The 23,115-nt window shown below is 31.3% G+C and overlaps 2 protein-coding genes across 3 annotated transcripts; both read left to right on the forward strand.

Annotated features, from left to right (window-relative positions):
- The first annotated feature begins 2,051 nt into the window (after nucleotides 1–2,051).
- Nucleotides 2,052–6,658, forward strand: LOC111013965 (protein IQ-DOMAIN 32). The gene is made up of 6 exons (XM_022288536.2): nucleotides 2,052–2,439; nucleotides 2,884–3,216; nucleotides 3,309–3,533; nucleotides 3,741–3,818; nucleotides 3,925–5,602; nucleotides 6,262–6,658. The coding sequence occupies exons 1-6, from the start codon at nucleotides 2,359–2,361 to the stop codon at nucleotides 6,279–6,281; spliced, it is 2,415 nt and encodes an 804-aa protein (XP_022144228.1). The 5' UTR covers nucleotides 2,052–2,358; the 3' UTR covers nucleotides 6,282–6,658.
- A 2,539-nt stretch (nucleotides 6,659–9,197) lies between these two features.
- On the forward strand, nucleotides 9,198–13,007 carry LOC111014012 (Zinc finger C-x8-C-x5-C-x3-H type family protein). 2 transcript variants are annotated; one of them, XM_022288605.2, is made up of 4 exons: nucleotides 9,198–9,610; nucleotides 11,341–11,550; nucleotides 11,690–11,814; nucleotides 11,913–13,007. In XM_022288605.2, the coding sequence occupies exons 1-4, from the start codon at nucleotides 9,548–9,550 to the stop codon at nucleotides 12,838–12,840; spliced, it is 1,326 nt and encodes a 441-aa protein (XP_022144297.1). In that variant the 5' UTR covers nucleotides 9,198–9,547; the 3' UTR covers nucleotides 12,841–13,007. The 2 variants fall into 2 exon arrangements, with proteins under 2 accessions (XP_022144297.1, XP_087984325.1); XM_088128199.1 differs by having other exon boundaries at nucleotides 11,346–11,550.
- Nucleotides 13,008–23,115: the final 10,108 nt, after the last annotated feature.

Genomic DNA, 23,115 nt, shown 5'->3' on the forward strand with positions numbered 1-23,115 from the left:
TATTATTATTATTATTATTAGTTTGACTGAAGCCACATTATCTGTTAGCGCAAAATCATGCCGTGAGGCGACTTTAGGGAAGAAATTATCTACCTTAATTAATTAAACTTCATAATCAACAAGAAAATTTTGGATCAAATCAAATAATCATTTTTTCCTATAAGTGGGTTCTACGTGGTAGTTTCCTAGTGCAATATCCCCTTTCCAATTTCCATCCCATTTATCATTATTTTATAATAATTATTGTATTTTTTTAAACTTGTAATAAATTAGTATTATCGGACGGACTCGACATAATGACAAAAGTAGCCCGCTTGTTTGGGTCCATGTGCCAACTCATGTCATGTCCACGTGGCGGTGAGCTGCAAGTGGGCAGTTGCTTCCCCAATTTTAACGTTACTATTTGTCCGCCGCTATATATATATTTGTATATTGTATGTATGTTTTATTTTAGTTATAACTTTGGATTAAATTATAAATTTAGTTTTTTCTTTTCTCAATTTTCAATTTAGTTCATATATTTCCGCATCAGTTTTAGTTTGGTCATCTTTTACCCATTCTTACTATTTATTTAGTCTTTAACATTTAATATAATTAATCAACCTAATTAACCAAGTAAAAGAATACGAACACATTGCGGGTCAAAATAGTAATAGTAGTCTAATAGAGACTACTTGTGAACTTTGATTTTAAAGTCATAAGTTTAAGTTAAAAAAAATTAGAATTAGGTGGCAAATTAAAATCATGCCCAAATTATAGGAACCAATTTTATAATTTAACCTAAATTTTGGTACTTATTTTATTTTGATGATTCGTTTCATCGGTACGTCTTTTAAATGTTGCACTTACTTGGCATAAAAAGTCATTTTTTTAAATAATTGTGTTAATTATTTGTTAATCATTTGACAAAAGATCCAATTTTTATTCAAGAGCTCAACACGTTTCAAATATGTGTCCATTTGATATGGATTTTCATGGTACTGACATGATCATGTTTACATTAATAAATTAAAATAATACATATAAATTTGAAAATATTACAAATATAAAAATTAATTAGGACAACAAACATGGAAAAATTGTTACATAACATCACATCCATCATGATCTAGGTTGGATTAGTTGTTGATGGACGAACTTGTACTCAAAATCATTACCTACTCCCAAACAAAATCACACGATCTAGTAATTGGTTAATAATTTGTAACTTAATTAAAAATGGTGAAATGTTTATTTGTTAATTTAAATTATTATTATAAATTTTTTATTTTTACAATTCTTTTACAAAGATGTATGACATCCATATTTTATTGACATTGTCATCAAATTTGGTTATCGATTCATTCGGTGACAACTAAAATTTATAGTATTTTATCTCAATTATATTTAATATAGTATCATATTAAACGTAAACGAGAAAAATAAAAGTAAATATAAACTTTATCAATACAAGTATAACATAGCTCAGCAGTAATAATATGTATTATTTTTCTTAAGTTCGAAGATTGAAACTCCTCTATTATAGATTTATTGTACTAAGAAATATTATAATATAAATTCAAAAACGAAAATTAAATAAAGACAGATGTACGAAATTTTATAATTTACACATTTAATTTAAAGGAGATTTCTTAAAAAAGAAGCCATAGTGGAAAAGAAAAAAAAAAGTGATTCTCGTCCTTATCCAGCTAAAACCTCTTTTTCCCCAAGTTACCGTTGCTTGTATTAATTTAACTAAACCGAGGATTTAAATAATAGAGTGGGCCCCACTATATTAAGTGTCATTATTCCTTAATTACAACTTCTAATCAGACAAAAGCAAGAAAAAGATTACATATCTTTAATTAAGCTTTAAAATTAACTCCCAACAAAACCAAAATATCGAATCCTTAGAAATTCTTAAAAAGAATTAAAAATTAGTTTTATTCATGAAAATAATTAAATTCTCGCGAGTGAGTTTCTCGACCGTATCACGATATATTGTTTTGTTGTTTTATTTATTTTTGCTTTTTTTAACCATATAATTTGTTTTTTCCCAAACGGGTCTGAGAAATTGACAGCATCTATTTGAGTCGAGAGAAACCGAAGCGTAGAGATCTGACAGCTTCTTCTCGTCTTCTCTGAACTTTTTTTCCCCCCCTGATCGTTGAGGGCGACGGAGCCGTTCCCATGGCGGAATCCAACTGAAGAACTGTGCTAGATTTAATGATGCTTTGAGATCCGTGTCTCCTGTTGCTTGCAGCAGCTATACATTTTGTTTTTGTTTCTCTTTCTCCTCTCGCTCGCTACAATTCCCAAGACCGCACCATTATAGGCCGTTTTGTCTCCTAGAAAGAAAGAGAATCGGATAAGTTCAACATGGGGAGGTCTCGCTCATGCTTCCAAATAATCACATGTGGTAGCGATTCGAAGGACGCGGATGAGATCGATGTACTTGAGGTATTTGGTTCGGTCTGATTTCGTCGTGTTTTTAATTTCCCCTTTTTTCTATATGATTTGTGAGTGTTGTTTCAATTGAGCTTGATTTGCATCTTATTTAGCGTAGTAGTCTTCTAAATTTTAATGTGTGGCAATGCAATCGATTAGCCAGAAGATTGAATGGATGAATTATGGTCGGGGACCTGAGAATCAATCTGAGTTATGTGCATTGTAGTTGTTTGCTAAATGACCGACTCTGTGATCTGGTTGAGATTGATTTATTTTCGTCTCTAACCACTCGAAAAATGAGAACCTGAATGGATTTTACTTTCTGGAGAATTTGGTGAATTTATTGATATTGTTGCACTGGCATCTGGAAATCCATTTACTACATCCATGTATTTTATTTTCTACGTGTATTTTCTGTCTGTTAAAGTAGTTTGTCATATTTAATTTTACTTCCAGAGCAAGGACTCCAAAGATAAACGAGGCTGGAGTTTTCGTAAGAGATCTTCTCAGCATCGCGTGCTAAACAACACTGTGATCACAGAAACTCCACCTGTAGAGAAGGAAAACCTTGAAACTGCTACCATTGACTTCCAATCATCAGCTAACTCTACTGTCCCGGAGAAACCCACCATAATACACTTCACTAATGAGGAGATCCATGTGCCTAACATTGAGAATCCTAAAGGATCTGATAACTTGGATGTTGCATCTGAAAATGAAAGTAAGGTTGATAGCCAGGTTGAGGAGTCTATTGTTATTGTCATCCAGGCTGGTATCAGGGGGCTCTTGGTATTCTCCATTCCATAAATTCTCTATCATGAGATTATTGTCAGTCGTTCGATAAGATTCTAACATCTCCATCCATGAATTCATATTGGCAGGCACAGAGAGAGCTGCTTAAACTTAAGAATGTAATAAAAGTGCAAGCTGCTGTTCGTGGGTTCTTGGTAAGGAGACATGCTGTGGGAACACTTCGCTGTGCTCAAGCCATTGTCAAAATGCAAGCTATTGTCCGTGCTCGTCGTGCTCATCTCTCTCCTGAGGGATCGACTCCAGACTTGCTGCAAAAGAAGAATGGGAAGGAAAATCCTGATTCAAAGATCGTGGTAATTCTACTGGTTTCTAAACCATGCCATCTTGGGAATCTGGACCCACCTTATCTTCTTTAGTTAAACACTTAGTGTTCTGTTCGTACCATTTAGATTTTCTTAGATTGTATTTTGATTGACTTGTGGTAGCAGAGTATATATTTGTTTATGTTATTCGTAGAGAATTTTTGTTTCCTCGTCTTAATCATATATTTTTTATTACAGGTAAAGGAAGAGATGACAAAATCCAATTTGAGATATATTTCAATTGAAAAGCTACTAAGCAATAGTTTTGCCCGGCAGGTATTTTGATAATGTTAGTATGTTTTAATATGTTGTTTGGAAAATATATGGTATGCTTATCTTCTCTAATTTATGAATCTTTAATCCATCAATTTTGTACTTGAAGTTGTTGGAATCAGCACCGAGAAAAAAACAAATCAATATCAAGTGTGATCCTTCCAAAAATGATTCTGCTTGGAAATGGTTGGAGCGCTGGATGGCTGTTTCATCATTGGATGTTTTGGAGCCTCAGAAAGCAGAACCAGTCACCGAGCAAATGGAAAGAGAAATCGAGGAGTCTCTTGTTGAAGATGGAATTGACACAAAAGCTGTCTCTGAAACAGAAGATCTGAACTCCAGCACCATTAAATCAGTTTCGCCATCTGAAAGTGAAGATTTAATTACTTATGATGCCAATAACTTACAATTTCAAACCTGCCTCTCTCCATCTTTGTCAGTAAAAGATAATCTAGAGCAGTCTCAGCCTGAGAATGCAACATCTGAAGCAAAAGAGACATCAACTAAGGTTAGTTCGCTAAAAGATCAGAAAATACAGTTGGATGATGCTAGTCTGCAAAAAGAGTTGAACTCCCTTTTCGAGAAGCCTCAAATGGACATGGAACAAGTCAATCCTCTGAAAAGAGTAGCCCCTGAACAACTGGAGAATGAGGGTAAGAAATTTGTGCTTGGATCAAGAAAGGTAAGCAATCCCTCATTTATCACTGCCCAGGCAAAATTTGAACAGTTGAGTTCAGCACCAGACTCAATTGGAACAACTAGTTCAATGCATGAGGATGATGGAATTGAACCTCATTCAGAAACAGTTTCATCTTCAGCAGATACTGTACCGAGGGCGAAGGAGCCAAGTGCAGATGAAAATATTGTCCTTCCTGGATCTAGGGCAATTCAAGTTGGTGGCTCTGAATGTAGCCCCGAGCTCTCTATTTCTTCCACTCTCGATTCACCTGATATATCTGAAGCAGGACTTTCAGATCGACATGCAAATGATGTTTTAAAGAAAGGAGACGAAAATCCTAGCAGTGATGTAAGCACGGAAGTTGAAGTCAAAGGTTCTTCTACCTCTCCAATGCCAAATGACTTCCAACTTCTCATGGATCAACCAAAAGAAAGTAGTGAATCTAACGGTCATTCCAAGTTGGATCAACCAGAAGAAGCTATTGAATCTAATGGTCAAGCCATCACTTCAGTAGCTGTTGTAGACTCTGCACCAAGTGAATCAAAACTAGGGAGAAGTTCACCGGATCAACAGAGAGAACAGGAGGCTGATACGGGCCATCAAGCATATAGATCATCCCCGGAAGCTTCTCCAAGAAGCCATTTAACTGTTCCCGAATCCCAAGGGACGCCATCTAGTCAGGTATCAGTAAAGGCTAAACGAGATAAAACTGATAAAACAGGTTCTTACCAAAAGCAAAAGTCATCAGCAGGAAAGCAATCACCATCCAGTCTAAATCGCAATTCTGGCACACGAAGCAGCACGGAAAATCTTTTCAAAGATCAAAAGAGTGGGAAGAGAAGAAATTCATTTGATTCAGCACGACCAGATCATGTTGAAAAGGAATTAAAAGAGAGCAGTAGCAGTAACTCTCTTCCTCACTTCATGCAAGCCACAGAATCTGCTAGAGCCAAGGTTCAGTCGACTAACTCTCCAAGATCAAGCCCGGATGTTCAAGATAGAGAACTATACATCAAGAAAAGACACTCCTTACCTGCTGATGGTCGGCAAGGATCTCCACGCGTTCAACAGCCAACACCTAAAGCCCAGCAGGGAGTGAAGGGAAATGGTATGCATTCCTCTTAATTGAATCTCACTGATTTTTCTGCTTTAACCCCCAAATAAACAAATAACAGAGAGAGAAATGGAAGCAAGACGAAAAATTATGGTCAAAAGGAGTATAAATTCAATACCTTCTGAACCAAATCTAATTTCAATAGTAAAAACAAAAAGGTTTCATATGCACTTACAAGCACAAGTTTTGGTCTGGCCTGCTCAAGTATTGATGTCTGGATGCGTAAATTTGTTCAGGCTCAAGTGTTGGTGTTCATATATTTAAATCAACACGAGCTCAAGTATTGATAGCATGTTACTATATGTAAATTCATGTTTGTTTTTGTGCGTGTATCTACAAATTTACAACATAAAGTTATTCAAGGGTGTGCATGCATGTGCTGTGTCATGTTCATGATAGGTTGCTATTAATGGAGGCCTCAATTTTCAGCCGGTTGATCATATTGTCATTACAATTGCTAGCACTTATCATCATTATATTTGTCTTTTGTTTGGGGAGGAGGAGGGGGTGGGGCGAGTGAGGAGGTTCCCTAACAGGAAGAACTTTCAAAAGCAAGAACTAGTCTGGCAAATGTCTAAAGTTACATATAATCTTATATCATCATACTTGTTCTTTTGAAAAGTCATATCTTCTCTTTTGAATCCTACTTTCAGAGAAAATGTGGCGGAGGTAAGCAGCTAACGACGTGGTCGTCACCAGCTTGGATTGAAATATGCAAGGAGACAATTTGACCTCAATGTGTGCACAGCTAATTTCTGATCTACATTTTCATGAATCATGACGCATAGCTAATCAAGCCAAGAGATATGGGTCTACTCAGGAAAGATGTGTAAATTTCTATTTCTATTTCTATCTAATTGTTTGTTTGTCATCCCTCCATTTTCCCACACTTCCCTTTCAAAAAAAATTTCATCTTCTGTTTGTAATTTACAAGTTGTTGGTCATTGTGTGCCTGATATTCAGTAGGTTTGTGACGAATGGTTTTGCTTGTGTATGTGCTTGAGATAACTACAATGTGATGAAGAGATTCAAAGGATATATTTCTTGTTCTTTTTGTTTTTTTGTTTTTTTTTTTCAGATTTTTACCTGAATAATCGAAATATGGTTGGGCTCTCTCTTATTTCTATTCCCCATGTATCTAATACCTTAACTTTTCACTTTGAAATTCAGGCAGAAGTTGGGTCACGGCACTGAAAATGGTTACATTTTAATCATTTTAACTAGTAGGTTTGTTTTTCAGCTCAAATCTGTTTGTAATTTTACCATTTATATGGTTAGAAAGGAACCAACAGGGAGTTAACTTGATTATTATTATTATTATTATTTACCTGCAACTCGAGAGAGAGTTTTATTAGTTGTTATAACTTATTTATTGGAGTGTTGCTTGGATTTCTTTATTCATTCATTCATTTGGAAAAATATGGTGCTAAATAACACAGGAGTAATTTTTTAGTACAACATTCGGGAGATCTAACCAATAGGTTTTTAGTTGAAAATATATGTCAATTATCGTTGAATTATGCTCGCTTTGATAACATACGAATGATTTTGGATATGGGGAGATTTCAATATTATAATTATAATGTATAAGTGTTGCTCTTGAGCCCTCTAGAAATAAAATAAACTTGTAATCTGATAGTCATATCTTTGTAGATTTGACAGGTTGGTGATTGGGCCCTTGAACAATCTTATAATTTACACAACCTTATCGGGAATAATATACACAATTTTTTTTTATTTTTTATTTTTTTTATTTTCGTTTTTGTACTTTCAATTTTTTTTCTATTTTAATCATGTACTTTTGAGATGTTTATTTTGGTCCCTTTACTTTTAAAAGGTGATAGTTTTAGTTTTACGTTTTTTTTATATTAATTTCAACATGACGCTATATTCAATATATTTATTGAAATGTAGTTATAATTTTATATTAAAGAATTTCTGTTGGTATAGAATTTGTGTTAAAATTTTGCAAGCATGAATCAAAATGATTGTTTTCTAAAAATATATAAACTAATGTTTTGAATGTATAGATACGAAAATGAATGTATTGAAAATATAGAGACAAAAATGAATGGGTTGAAAGTAGAGGAAGAGAGATGAAACCAACTTATTACTTTTTCTTATTGCTTGATTTTTTAACTTATAAAATTGTTTCTTTTCTTCTCGAAAAGATACTTTCATCAAGTAATGTCTCAAAGAAAAAGAAAATCAAACAAGTAATAATATATTGTATTTCAAATTTTTAGCTTTTATTTTAAAAATTAATTGTTAGTATAACTTCAGAACCATCTTAAATAGAAGAATATTTTAACTTCAATAAACGAAATGCAATTAAAAATATATTAAATTAATATGAAGAAGTTCATAGCAAAGTTTCCCGTGCTCGCTTAGCAGTATAACGCCAAAAAAGAAAAGAAAATATATTATATATTTAAAATATATTTATACGAATTTGTGTTAAAATGATGCCGAATCACACGGGGCTTAAATCGTTGGTAATGAATTTCAAAATGTAATTGTGTAGAACATATGTTAATGACCCCATAAATTTTAAATAAATTTGTAAAGTTTATTGGTCTCTATTACTATATCATTTATGCTATAAAATTGAAAAACAAAATGTAATTATTTTCTTGAATTTTCAATTTTAATTAAGTATTTTTCATTAGCATTATTATATGATATCATTGACATGTACTAAAAAAAACATTATTATTTGGTAATTTGATATGATATAAAAGGTTTATTTTAAAATGTATTATGTCGGTTGTCTATCAATTCTTTCTTATCGTTTTTTGTGTGTACTCCCTTATATATTTATATATGTTTTGTTTATCTGGTTCAATATAATTAAAATATTTTAAAGTTGAGATCAAATAAACAATTAACTTTTATGGCTATTTCTCAAAAAAAAAAAAAAAAAACTTTTATGGCTTGTTGCGAACATGTTGGATTTTGAATTAGCATGTAAATCATTCCAATCATTGCTGTTGATTTTTTTAATTAAAATATTTTATGAAGACCTAACATATATATATGTGTGTGTTTTTTTTTCTTTTTTCTTTTTTTTTTAAACTTTCTAGAAAACAACGGAAACATAGCTCAACGTAAACATATATAATTAGGTCGGAAGTTGAATTATATCAATATTATTAAATAGACATTTTGAAAGTTTAAGTAAGTGTTAAAATACTATTTTTATTTCTATATTATCATCTTTAGTTTATTTTGTTTTTTTTTTTACTTTAAAATTTAGTTCATTTTAATCAATTTACTTTCAAAGTTTTGATTATTGTAATTTTAGAAACGACAATTTTAGCTTATTTATTTATTTTTTAATCTCATTTTTTCTATAACAATTTAAACACAATACTATATATATATATATTTTAGATGTAACCATAATTTTATAATTTTTAACATTTTGTTTAATAGGATCAAAATAAGCAAAATAAATAAGTGGGAGGAAGAGGTAGGAAATAAATACTTTATATATTTTTTGAAAAATAAAAAAACTAAATTTTTTATTAGGGTGAAGAGTGAGTATTTTTGTTGTGCTACACACCAAATTAAACACAATATTATGTTTACTCAGAATATGAAAACAAAAAGGCAAAAGAAAATTTTGAGGCTGGATTGGCTGTAGCCGGGAGGGAAAGCCAGAACCAGAGGATCTAGGGTTTCTTTCGATCTCTCTGTCCTGTTTATGTTACATGCAAATTTGGATCAGCCTTCTGCAATTCCACCTTGCATAGCTCGTCGATACGTTTCGATTAAGTAATGAGGGAAGATACTTCTTCTTTAAAACTTTGAATTCCGTTCCTGATTCGATTCGAAGAGATAGCAGTAGGGTTTCCATTCTCATCGGAATCGAATTCCGTCCCTTAACCGAACCGGTGGAAGTTTTGAAGCAAGGAAGGAAGTTTACTTCCTGTAAATATGCGAGGAGGATTGCATAAAGGGAGAAGAGTTTCATGGGCTTCAGATGTTAATCTCCGTCAGGTATAAAACTACATTTCCTCTGTTCAAACCCGGCGTTTTTAGGGCTTAATTTGATTAAACGTGTTTACAGTTTCGTTTATACCTTGAATTATGTGTGTTTTGAACCTTTGCTGTTTTTGTTGGAGGTTTACAGTTATTCTTCTTTACTCACTGGCTATCTCTGTGAAGAATATATTTTTAATTCTTGTGGCTTGGTTCTGGTTTTGCCCCAAATTTCTAATATCCTGGGAATAGAGTGGTAAATGGGAATTTTCTATGTCACATTTCAACTATTGAGTTTAAAATTAAATCAATCATGTGATGGAAATCAATGGATTGGGAACATACACCTCATGTAATTAGATTGAGGAAGAATGTCATTCAGCACCCTATTCCTCAAGATATTGAAGTCCACTAATGTATGTAATTTAGCTCATTATTTCTTTTACCACTTAGGCTACAGAACACTGATGACTGAAGTTAAGAAATAGTTTTCTTCACTTTACCATTGTGATGATAATGTTGAGAATAACCTTTAGAATCTTTAGTTAAGAAAGTGACATTTTGTGGACATGAGATTCTTTCTAATACTTCTGTACGGTCATTATGTTTTATAATACATCATTTTATATTTTTGTTCCTAATTTTCTATTTAGATTAAGGCATCTTCATAGTACCTTGAGGGGTACCCTTCTATTCTTCAAGGGACATGCCTCGAGGCTGCTCAATCTTTTTTGTAAAATAGCACAAGTACTCGTTTGTTTGGTTAGAATGCTTTAAGTTTTGCACAATAATAGCAATAAACTATCAGAATGGCATGTATAGAGTATGCATCTGTTAGGAGTACCATTAGGGTGGATGTTAGAAATGTTATAGGACACTAAGGCCTAAGGGTATATTAGTTGGTAGCCAAAAAGTTTGTTAGTAGGAGCTGGTTATAATAGAGGAAATGGGAGGGGATGAAGGCAGGCAATGGCTTGGGTCGTTCACTTCAGGCTTGAGTTTACTTAAGAGGGAGGTTCCAAGTCAAGTCGAGTTCCTCTTATTACTTGGGTATCCTTTTGTATTTTCTTATTCATTATCAATATAATTCTCTTGTTTCTATTGGTATCTATATTCTTGCATTTCTATTAGTAAATGTTGTGATACTATCAAATTCCTAAATACTATGAGAATATGTCAAATTTAACACATCAGGGTTTCTTGTATTGTACATGTCATTTTTTTTTATAATAAATGTTGTGTTCATAGGCATGCTCTTTTTAAGAATGCAAGAATATTACCTACATTTAATGGTTTCTTTTATTTTAAGCTTAGCCATAACACGTTACAGGACTATGATTAATGTTATTCTATATATTAATAAAATTACAGTATTACTTTTATGTATATACATCTAATTCAATAAATGATAATATTATGCTAGCATCATGTACATTTTAAGTTTAATAAATTGTTGATATTAGTGAGCTAAAAGTTTTATAATTGTAACATTATTTAATATTATTATAAATATTAAGCCTGTAATTTCATTCAAACATATACTATATAAACATATTTGTTGAAAGGTAACATGTATCCTTTTATGAAGTAAACTTGTGGCGTCTAGGAATTTTCGCAATTATTCGTTGGGACTTATTATTTCTGGACTAGAGTTCTATTTTGTATGGTTGGTTCAGGTTCTAGTTTGGCTCTTCTAGTAGTGTGCGGCACAATTCCCCCGATTAATAAAATGCATCTCTCCTTTCCAGATTAGGCTGTTTTTGTCAGAGGATTGTCCTTCCCAAGTGGGGTTGGGTGCTCAAGATCACCTTCAAGCAAAGACGTCGTGGCTCTTGCATTCTAGTGGTTCTGGTTCGGATGACATTTTGCCTCCCGGATTTGAAGTAGCTCATCCAGAGAATCAGCTGCAGATTAAGCTCTCACAAATTCCTGTAAATCAATGGCAATGTCCACCTAAGGTAAGTAGTGATTCCAATTTTCGATTTTTAATGTTGAACTAGGAACTATGGCTCTTCAAGTTTAACATGAAATTCATGCTTTTTTGTCCCATGGCAGTTCTTTTTCCCTTTCTTTTCCTTTTAATGTTTATTCCCGTAGTTTGTGCTGAATTTGACATGGCGAGTGGTTGTTGGTGAAGAAAGCCAAGAGGTAGAGGTTGAAAATCAGAGAGAGATGAGAGTACTCGAAGCGGTTTATCCTCGGGCGTCTGCGATTCCTCCAAAGTTGATTACTTTCTTTGCTCCTTGTGATTTTCTTTTGGCATTGGTTTGTTTGTTATTCTTAATACTGAAAAACTATTTTGATTTGCATCTATATTCAGCCCTGCCATAGCAGCTGATTCAGAACGTACTGATGTCGATGACAGTCGGACACCTCTGATTCCCATTACTCCTATTGAAGATGAAGATGCAACAACCGAGACCTCGACTGATTTCGCAAGTCCAGCCGCTGTCCTTATGAGTGCTCAGCCCTCTCTATTCGTTCCTGCTGGTACATCTACGTCTCTGCATATTTTGCCGAATTCAATGTGTTCTACTTCCAGTGGGAGCACCATGGCTGGTATGGATCTTGTCAACGAACCTGATGTTGTAGCTGCTGCATCAGCAGCACTCAGTGTGCTCGTGAAGAGCAATGAGATAGGCAGCTCGATCGACCGTGAACTGCTCGTTAAGATCCTCAACAATCCGAAAATGATTGAACAGCTGGTCGTGGATTCAGGTGCAGTCACCAACAGTCAAAAGCCAATACCATCTCCCAACCTATCGCTCGGACAAATGCATAAGATAGAAAGTAATGCCTCGGCAACGCCTGTATCGGGTAATCATTTTTTGGCTCAACCAAATGGAGCAAGTGTAGGGCCTCTCCCCAATCCACACTCTTCCTCAAGGGGTGTTCCAGTTTCTTCCCTGCCCTCTACTGGACCTCCAATGAAGGACTTGAGTTACTATAAAAGCTTGATTCAGCAACATGGAGGAGAGCGACAAGACGACCCCCCTCGGCCGCAATTTGGGAACCGACACAACCAGCCATCAGGAGCAAACCAGGAGTTCTTACATAACCAGCCATCAAGAGATGGGAAGTCCAAGATAATGAAGCCTTGCATATATTTTAACAGCTCGAGGGGATGTCGACATGGAGCTAATTGCTCGTATCAGCACGACCCGGTGTTCCAGCAGAGAAGTAGTAGTAGTGTGCCAGAAATGCCGAGCGCCAAGAGAACGAAAGTCGATAGAGAAATCAGCAGTTAAAAGTAGAGTAATTGTCACCGATCGATCAATGTTTATTTTCGAGTCGGGAATCTCTTTGGCCTGAAATTTCATCTCTTCTCATATTTAATCGCTGCAATAGATAATTATGACCTCTGCTGCCACGCTTAATTTAGTTATTTTTATTATGAAACCAAATGTTCTTTTGATGATGAGTTTGTTGAGGTGATAGATTTTTCAAAGCTGAGTAATAATCTCTTGCAACATTTTGAATCTTTTATATATTTATTTAATAGTCTTGTGCTTTTAGAAGGCATAAATATTAACATCTATTAAAATTAAGGCTAAAATATTATTTTGGTTCTGATTCATTTTAATTTTGAGTTTTTAAAATTTTTATTTTGATCCTTCTATTTTTAATTTTAGTTCTTATATATTCGAAAGGTTTGTTTTGGTTTTATTTTTAAAAAGTCACCATTCTATCCCTTAATTTTATTTTTTCTTTTATAATTTCAACGCGATAATATTTCATAAAATGTAACCATAACTTTATTTGGTTTCCATTAGAGTTTATGACAAATTTGTAAATAGAAATTAAAATGATCACTTTTTAAAAGTACACCGACCAAGTAGTATCTTAACCTAAATTTAAATATAATTTAATTGGAACATAGAAAATGAGTTTATTGTAAATGATTTAATCACCTTGAATTTTTTAACTCAAAAAATTGTTTTTGTTTTATTAACTTGTCTATATTTTATACCTCGGTTATTTTTTCTTACAATTAAAAATTTAATAACACTTAAATTATAAAAGTATTAAATTAAATCGTTACAAATAAGTACTAGTACTAAAACATTATAACTAAATACGTGTTTGACCAAATACATATTTTTCCATATTCTTATAAATTCATAAATTAACTGATGCAACGCAGCAACTGTTGGATTTTACCTTTTAACTATGTTTTGTTACTAATGATTTTTGTTTATTTTGATAATTTTGTGTGTGTCACAGATTTATAATTTATTACCAAACACAATTTCAATGACATACAACATAGGTTCAAATCCATCTCCCAACATTTTGATCAATCTTGAAATGTAGTTTTGCAATTCTAACATCACATTTCAGTCTATCTCGGATCTTGCAAAATCTTGTCATGGTTTTGAATGTCCTAAGGAAACTTTTTTTTGGTACCGATAAATGCTCGTTTAGTAACGTTGTTGTTTCTTGTTTTTTTGTTTTCATTTCTAACGGAATAATTTTTTTAATATTTTAATTAAAAAATAAAGAAAAAAAATAGTTACCAAAGACAATTATATTTTTCTTTATTAAAAAATAAGAAAAAAAAAACGATAACGTTACCAAAGAACCTTAAAAAAAATACCAACCATCCTAATTTAAACCGACTAAATTGACCTTGTTTATAGTTGATTTTGAATGATCAAAAACTGACTACCATCATCCCCTCAACCCAAAAAAAAAAAAGTTTCACTTTGGCCCCCCTCCCACCATCGTCTTCCCTTGCCTTACCACCACCTACCTTCCCCTTCGACTCTCCAACCACCACGTTCACTAACTTCGATCAATTGGTTGGTTTACATTATGTAAAATAACTGAGACTAACTGTGAAAGTTAGACGCAGTAAAATCTTTATTTTACTTTGAACACTTGTTTCGTAACTATTTCTTTTAGCTTCAAAGTTTAGAGAAACTTAAAAAACAACCCAACGTTGTTATTTTGGTTAATGTAGTATCAGTTTTAGTTTCATTTTGGTCATTATTTTATTTTGGTATATGTATTTTTAACTTTAGTTCCTGTACTTTTAAAATATTTATTTTAATTTCTATATTTGTAAAAATTGATCATTTTGGTCACTGATCGTAAAATTTTAATGCAAATTATACACGCAACAAAAACCTTTTATTATAAATTCAGGGTTACATTTCAAAAAATATATTTAGTACAGTGTTGTGTTGAAATTGTGATAAAAAACGAAATTAAAGAACTAAAATAGTCATTTTTAAAATACAAATATTTTTGAAGTACCATGATGAAAATAATATTTTAACAAAAATAAATAAATAATAATAATAATAATAATAATAATAATAATAATAATAATAAACCTCTATTTTAGGATGACGTTTGAATTGGTGGACCGAGTCAAATGCCCCCATAAAAATGAAAAAAGAAGAAAAAAAGAAAATCCAATTAAAGTCCCACAGCGTGACGTGTCAAGTTGACATTTTGATAATGTCGCAACCACAAGTTTTGGGAGACGCGTGAATTGGGCCGAAGAGCCCACAAAACGAAGTGGTCCAACCTGGATTGGGCCCATCCTTGTAGAATGTTGCGCCCCAGAGTGGGTGCAAAGAGCAGTCCAAAACGACACGTCGCCTTATTAATGCTGCATCGCTCACGTAATTAATTTTATCGTCGTACGACACCATCGGCTGAGGGTACGGTCCGTGAAGTCCTTTAAAATGGGGGCCGTCCCCCATAACCTAATTTCCCCCCCCCCCCCCCCCCCCCCCCCCCCCCATTATTTAATACTCCATTATTAATTTATTATACATTTTGTCTTCTGGAGAAAATAAGATTGAGACTACTAATCTTTTTTTGTTCTTTTTTTCCCTCCTTATAATTTAAGCACCATTATTATTGCTCTTACAACCAAAATTAATTCTTTCAAGTCAAATTGTTTCGATATAGGGAATCGAGGAAGTTTTGGTACTGCTTTTGTTGTCATAATAATTGGGTCTTCCAACTCGAGGTAGCAGGATTGTTCGTGAAAAGAACCTAGACATTTAGGAGAGTATCAATTTCTGCGGTGGGAATGAGAATGTGGATGATAATTATTTTTTGAAAAAAAAAAAAGAAAAAGAAAACATATACGTTGACGTGACTATTATTTGGAGAGTATTTTGAGAAGTTTTTATTTTCTCTTTAGAAGTACTTGTTTTTAATCAAAATTGCTACTATTATAAGTATTTATTTTAATTTCTGTTATAAGAAATACTTTGTTGTTGGGTTCTAATCTAATTAGAAGTAGTTTTCAATGGCTAATATTTACTTAATGAATATTTTAATAATTCATAAATTACTATAATGAAAATAATTAAATAATTAAATTTACAAAAAAAATAAAATAAGTCAGAAAAATGTGTGGAGAGATTAATAAAAAATGTTAAATAATACTAAATAATTCACCTACAAGAGAAAAATGTTATCCTTCATTTATATATTTTGACCATTATTTATTATATTAAAAAAATAATAGTACCAACAAGCAACTTATTTATCAAAGTTTTTGCACTCTGGTGATACTGCTACATAGGGGCATGTGTTAAAAAAATAAAAAATAATTGGTAACAGAAAATATATACATGTAAAAAATCAATACAAAAAAATTAATAAGAGGTAATTGACACAGACCAAATTAACAAGAAAGTATGCATAACAAAAATATATACATGTAAAAAAAATAAATGCCAAAAAGAAAAGGAAAATTAATAAGAGGTAATTAACAACACAGACAATAAATTAACAAAAAAATCTCTAAATCATTATGAAAATACTCGAATGTAGCCCTAATATCCAAATTAAAAATAGTGTCTAAATCATTATAAGTGGTTCATTGGTCTACAGAGACTAGGAGCCCTCAAAGCCTCCGAAAGGGACTTTAATCGCCCACCAAACTGTTGGCACTAGTCCTCCATTTTGTCTCTATGGATCGTGACTTCTCCCAATTCGATCAGGTCATTGTGAGTAGCGAATTAGTTCAAACTATAAGATGGCCACATACTTTAAAAATTAATTCCCATGTGTTTTCTAGCACAAAACCTTGTAAAGTTAGGTGACTATATTTATGCTTGGTTGAAGGTAAGTAGATAAGTATTCAAACTCACGACTTTTTGATGACACGAAACTTTCGTCAAGTTTATAAAAAATATCACTAATATAGACATAATAATAATTTTTTTTACAACAGTTGGATGAGGATTCAAACTCACGACTTTTTAGTTGGAGATATATGTCGTCTTAACCCGTGAGCTATGTTTAGATTGTCACCATAATAATCAATTTTAAGTTAATTTAAAATGGTAAAATTTTGAATTATTTAATTGAATTAATTTTTTTATAATTTTCCTACATTTACCTTATGACATTCGACGTACATTGGATCAATATTACCACTAATATTTTCATAAATTTATGATTTTAAAATTTTCATCGACATCTACCTTTATAACCTTGAAATAGTATACACTCGTAGTGGTACGATTTCACACCTCTCACTTATTTAAAATATAATGTTCTCAATTATAAATGTTTTTGGAGGTCAATGAAGTGGTTGCATGGATAATGTTGAATAGGAGCTAAGATTGAGTCAGAGTGTTTAATCAAAACTCAAATCCATCAGAATGATTGGTCACAAACACACCATTATTTCTTGTCTGATTCATATATTTTTTCCTTTGTGTAATAAATTCAAAACTCAGAAATGTTATGGGCATACAAACAATATTCTATAATTTATAATATGATCAAAGGCTATAATTTTATTAATTCCCCATTTTAGTATTAATATACACTAAAATTGATATAATAAGTATTAAAAAATAGGAAGAATATTTAAAAATAAAATATATGGTTAGAAGTTTATGGATCAAGTTACAAACATGTTTGAATTGGGTTGGAATACAATGTAAAATTTTTGAAGTTCCATTGGTTTATAAGTTCTCTAGTATATAATTGTGTCTTTAAGGAACTATAATATTAATTAAAAACTGAAAATGATTCAAAGTAGTTAAAATCTGAATATTAAATAAAGCAATAATTAGAGGAGTCATTCAATTACTTGACCAATTAATAATGTAACATGATTGTTAATTAGAGGTGACTTTAGCCCATATTTTAGTTTAAATCTTTTCTTTTTGTTTTTGTTTTAGTACAACATCTGAGGTGGGGGATTGAACTTGCAACATCTTGGTTAGAGATATATGTTAATTACCGTTGAGTTATGCTCGTTTTAGTTTTTTTCTTTTTGTATTTTTTTAATATTTTGATTGGGTGCCTAAAATACAATAATTTCAATTACTATAAAGTCATTTTTAAATAATCATTTGTTAAATATATTTTGGAAAGAAAAAAAATTCAATTCGAATCTTTTAAAATATTTCCTTTTATCACCCAATATTTATTTTTAAAAACAATTTAAACTATTTATACTGAACTCTCCCTAAATTAATAATTATTTCAATAATACTGGTAGATAAATATTTTGCTTCAAAATTCATTTCAAACTCACTCTAATTTTTTTATTATTAGGATCCACGAGACATTTTAAACTCTTAGCATCACACTTCTTTGACAAAGACACGAAAATGTAACAATGTGTGCATTTTTTCTTAACATTCTCTTCTCTATTTTTTTCCATCCCTTCCTACACGTACTTTTTTCTAATACTTAAATATATCCTCTCTTATTTGTCACGGAAAAAAAACATGAAAATAAGATATTTTATGTTCTTAATAAAGCATAATAAAATAATTTATCACGTTACAAAAGTATTAAATTTTCATCAATATATATATATATGTGTGGATTTGATATCGATATATAACAACTAATTGATATTTCATTGTATCATAAAAAGTTAGACAAAATACAAAAGAAACTTTTAACTAATTAAAAAAACGATAAAATGTCTATGGGTTAATTTAAGTAATTTTTAGAAATATTTCCCTCAGAGAGCTTAAAATCTTATATAGATTTTGACTTTTCATTTTTTTCTCTTTCAAATACAGTATAAGTTTAAAAAGTTAGTTTGACGTGGATTTAAAATATAATATTTTTGTGGAAATTTTGATTTTATTCCGTGTTTGAAAATATATATTAGTTTTTGTGCACTTTGTGTAATTGTCTCTTTTAAAAGTGGATAAAGTACGTATTACTATTTTAAAGATAGGGTCAATCTCTATCCACGTAATTGTTGAATTAAAAAAAATTTAATGTAATTTGCATCTATTTTTATGAATTTATTGATTTTAATAATCTTTTCAAAAATATCCACAAATATCAACGTTTTATTGACATTTTCGACAACGTTTCTACAAAATTGAGATAGCAAAATTAAATAAAATACTTGAAGCAAAATTTCGATTTTCAAAACTATGAAGAAACAATTGTAAATTTCGTTATCCAAATAAACTTTTTGGCATGTGGATCGCACATCTACGCATTTTAAGGAAAGCACATGGCCACAAATTCCTCGATCCACTTCCATAATTCCCATTCATTTTCTCTTATGGACTGGAAAGTGAAAAAGACACTAAATAAAAAGAAAAAAGGAATACTCTCACAAACAATACCCAATATTGTCGTTTTTCTCTTTTTGTAAGGGTAATATTGTCATTTACATTTTATACGGGACGGGTAGAGCTTATGTGTGATAGGCAAGTTTACTTATATAAAATTATTTTTTATTTAACCACATTAATAACGTCAACATGAATATAACTCAACGGTACTTCAAGATTGTAGGTTCAAACCTCCATTAAAAAGAAAAAAAAAACCAACTAAGAACGAAAAAAAATTATATCAAGAGAATAAAATACTTGTTTCAATGAGAAACTCTTTCGTACTTATAATAATAATAAATATGTAAATTTCCATGAAGACCATATAAATACAACTAATACAAACTATAGGAAATTTATTACTTAAATTACTATAATTTAAATGCATATTGTATGAGTTATTCTCAACTCAATTGCATGGCATGAAAAAACAATTCATGGTCGAACCAACTTCTTAAATTTTAAGTCCATAACTAACCTAAATAATTCGACTCAACTGTAACAACAAGGCACACCCCTAATTTCTCGAGTACACCTTACTTGAAACAGTCGCTAGTATGTCTTTATCTTCCAAGTATCTTATATGTTCGATCGATCGTTCGTAGAATCTCTCTCGTTTAACCATATTGTCTCAACGCCAAGTAAATTCAAGAGAAAAATCTATTAATATCTTATCAAGATTCATTCGAATCCAAACTCAACTTTCACATTTATAAATACTAGTTTCCAAACATTTCTTTTTTATTCGCATCCTACGACTATACTGGATTCTCAATATTTTTTATTTTAAAAAACTCTCCACCGTCATCTTTCTCTCTAGCAAGTTGAGACAATAATAGATTTTCCTTTTCATATATTGCAAGGAAAAATATAAATCTCACAGCTTGATATCGAGACATGCCAATAAGAAGGTAGAAACACGAACAAAAAATGTCAATAACACAACTAAACGAGACAAATAGTAAAAGAAACGCCACATATCTTATAAACGAGACACAACATAATAATTCATTTATGGAAATAAGTATCAAACAGGCCTTATCAACTATTCCACCGAACAGTAACACAAGCATAAACATCATTTTTGATCACCTACGTTCATCTAAATTTTATAATTTAAAATTATAGAAACTCGAACTTTCCAAGTTGGCGAAGGGAAACACAGCGTGTAGGTGGGGAGGTGAAGTTTAAAAAGCAATTAAACGCGGGTAGATCATTCATCATAGAGCCTCTATGGCTAGTCTGGCAAATTCGACAATTCCAAGTCGAATCCGAGTTGTCGTTCAGCCAAAAACGACGTGCTCAATCCCAATGAGATATAAATTATAAATAAATAATAATAATGGAAACTCTCTGCGCTCCACCGCCCCTTGTTTAAGGGGTGGGGCATATATGACTTTACGCCCTTCCCGTGTCGTTTCAACAATAAATCTCCTTCACAGAACATGCCTTATAGCCCTTCTTTTTACCACTGTGACCAAATTGTCCTCTCCCACCCTTCCTTCCTTCTTTTTCAATAATTTATTATGCCTCTTTAATTTCCTATTTTATTCCTTTTATTTTTCTCACAATTTTAAATAATGTCTATTTAATTCTTTATTAATGGTGTTTTGAACCATTCAAACTAATTTTCAAAAGCTGGATCTTTTTAAGTATATTTTTCTTTTGTGAATTAGACTCCATTTTAATTTTCAAAATCTTGATTTTAGATCTTTCTCGATAAGGTTGTTTTCTTAAATTAATTATAATACTAAAGTTCATAGCACATAGCGGGTTAATATTTGTCTTATAGAATAACTAAAATTACTAAGGTCCATTTTATTTTCTGTTTTTAAAAATTAAACTTAGAAACATTAATTTCCCTCCTATATTCCTTTGTTTGTTATATGGTTTTTATAAACATGTTCAAAATCTAAGACAAATTTTGAAAAAAAAAATAGTTTTTAAAAAATAGTTTTTGTTTTTGAAATTTTACTACAAATTTAAATATACTTTGAAAAGAGATTGAAAAGTTACTTGATGAAATTATATCAAAATGAGCATAATTTATAAATACAAAAAATAAAAAATGAAGTTGTTATCTAACAACACCTAAACGTACAATCTAGAAGGAAAATAAATAATGACATTATTTATAATTTAATTAAAGAGTTTTTTAGGATTAATTAAAGACTAAATAAACACAATATATCTAAATTCAAATTTTAGATGTTAAATTGTACTTAAAAAAAATGAGATGTTAAGTTTACGATGAAAAGAAGAAACATATGAATTCGATTCATCAATTTAAACCTTAACCGATGGTCAATAATGGTAAAATGCTACACATTTTTGTCCAAAATTATTTTTAATTTTTGTAATAGTCTCCCTACTTTCCAATCATCTATTTTAATATCAGTATATTTTTTTATTTTTGTCCATTCCAGTGAGTCCCTGTACTTTTATTTTATTTTTTTATTTTGCTTCACATACTCTCAAAACGTACATTATATTTTTGAAAAGTGTTCATATTTTGTTTTTTATTGGTAATATTTCAACACAAAATCTATACATATAAATTAAACTAAAACTCCTAGATACAAATCCATGACAAAAATTATTATCATTTTCCTAGAAACATGTTGGAATTGCGATTTAAAAAAAAATGACTAACAACTATCATTTTCTAAAATATACGGACCAAAATAAATCAAAATTGAAATTACATGTACTTAAATGTATAAAAGTTAAAACACAATCATCGAAAAAAGGATTCTAACGTTTTTTAAAGAGAAAATGATGTGGATTTCTATTGTAGATGGTTCTTTTTAGAATTAAGAAAGATGTGAAAAAATTTCTAGTAATAAGAAAATATAGATATCTTATTTATTTATTTATTGTTAATCAAGTAAGCATCATATTTAAAAAATGTGAACAAATTGGATAGATATACTGGACAGTTTCGAGGGTGGGAGCACATGCAACTGCAGTAAATTCTACAGAAGCATGCACCGTGGGATTGTACGAGTGGCTAATACAAGCCTAATGATAAATGTCATGATTTTGCCCCTGAAAACTCGTACGAGTAACTGTCCAACGCTACCCTCACTAGTCATTTACCTCAACTTTAGGGCTACCCACCCCACACAATGTAGGGTCCCCTGCCCTTAATCTTCCCTTCCCCACCCTCCTGGTTTTTACAGTAGGGAGCAGCATTAAATCAGTTGTTTTTCATTCATATATGATATATCTTGTCACTATTAGACCTATATTTAGTTTTCATGTACTTAATTAAGACGGTGTTCGGCTCACGTTTTACTTGAAACTATGTGTACTAAATTAAAAGCTTGTATAACTCAAAGTTAAAAAGAAATCCAATCTATATTTGATAAGTGAGTTTATTTATTCTCTATTGGTCCCTATACTTATTTTATTGCACGTGGTGCATCTAAATCTAGTATTTGTACTTTAGAAAATGGTGCTCATATTTTTAATTTGAGATTAATTAACTTTCATTTAATGTTGTAGAGCCTACTATATTGGTTGTGGTTGGGACACGGAGATTGGCTTGTAAGACCCTCGTCGAATAGAGATGAAATTCGACCTTAGTGATCCAACCGTGCCAAGTGGAAATTAAAAGGGTGTCTCTCAACAGATAAAAATTGAAAATTAGGGGCCGAGCCAAGAGGGCACATTGTGAATATGCTTTCCAAAATTTTAAGGACCTATATCTAGCTAAGGGTGTATTGAAAGTTAATGCACTAAATTTGGATATTTGAAAGAAATCTCAAATAGTATTTTAACTAATATAAAATTATAAAAATAAAAAAATTGTAAAATAATATAATATTAGTTAACATGTAATATATATAACATGTTAATTCTTATAAATTATAAATTTATGAAAGAAACTAAGCAGAGATATTAATATAACTCAAGTTCCTGATATAAACTAAAACTATTCGTCTT

Source organism: Momordica charantia, assembly GCF_013281855.1.
Source record: "Momordica charantia cultivar OHB3-1 chromosome 8 unlocalized genomic scaffold, Mcharantia_2.0 BLBB01000008.1, whole genome shotgun sequence".
NCBI classification, from domain to species: domain Eukaryota; kingdom Viridiplantae; phylum Streptophyta; class Magnoliopsida; order Cucurbitales; family Cucurbitaceae; genus Momordica; species Momordica charantia.

What these genes read in the sequence shown, in the direction of transcription:
- LOC111013965 (XM_022288536.2), top strand. Translation starts at nt 2,359, where the DNA reads ATGGGGAGGTCTCGCTCATGCTTCCAAATAATCACATGTGGTAGCGAT. An exon ending in CTGGTATCAGGGGGCTCTTG is followed by an intron (nt 3,217 to 3,308) that starts GTATTCTCCATT and finishes TCATATTGGCAG; the next exon opens with GCACAGAGAGAGCTGCTTAA. An exon ending in ATCCTGATTCAAAGATCGTG is followed by an intron (nt 3,534 to 3,740) that starts GTAATTCTACTG and finishes TTTTTATTACAG; the next exon opens with GTAAAGGAAGAGATGACAAA.
- LOC111014012 (XM_022288605.2), top strand. Translation starts at nt 9,548, where the DNA reads ATGCGAGGAGGATTGCATAAAGGGAGAAGAGTTTCATGGGCTTCAGAT. An exon ending in CAGATGTTAATCTCCGTCAG is followed by an intron (nt 9,611 to 11,340) that starts GTATAAAACTAC and finishes TCTCCTTTCCAG; the next exon opens with ATTAGGCTGTTTTTGTCAGA. An exon ending in GCGTCTGCGATTCCTCCAAA is followed by an intron (nt 11,815 to 11,912) that starts GTTGATTACTTT and finishes ATCTATATTCAG; the next exon opens with CCCTGCCATAGCAGCTGATT.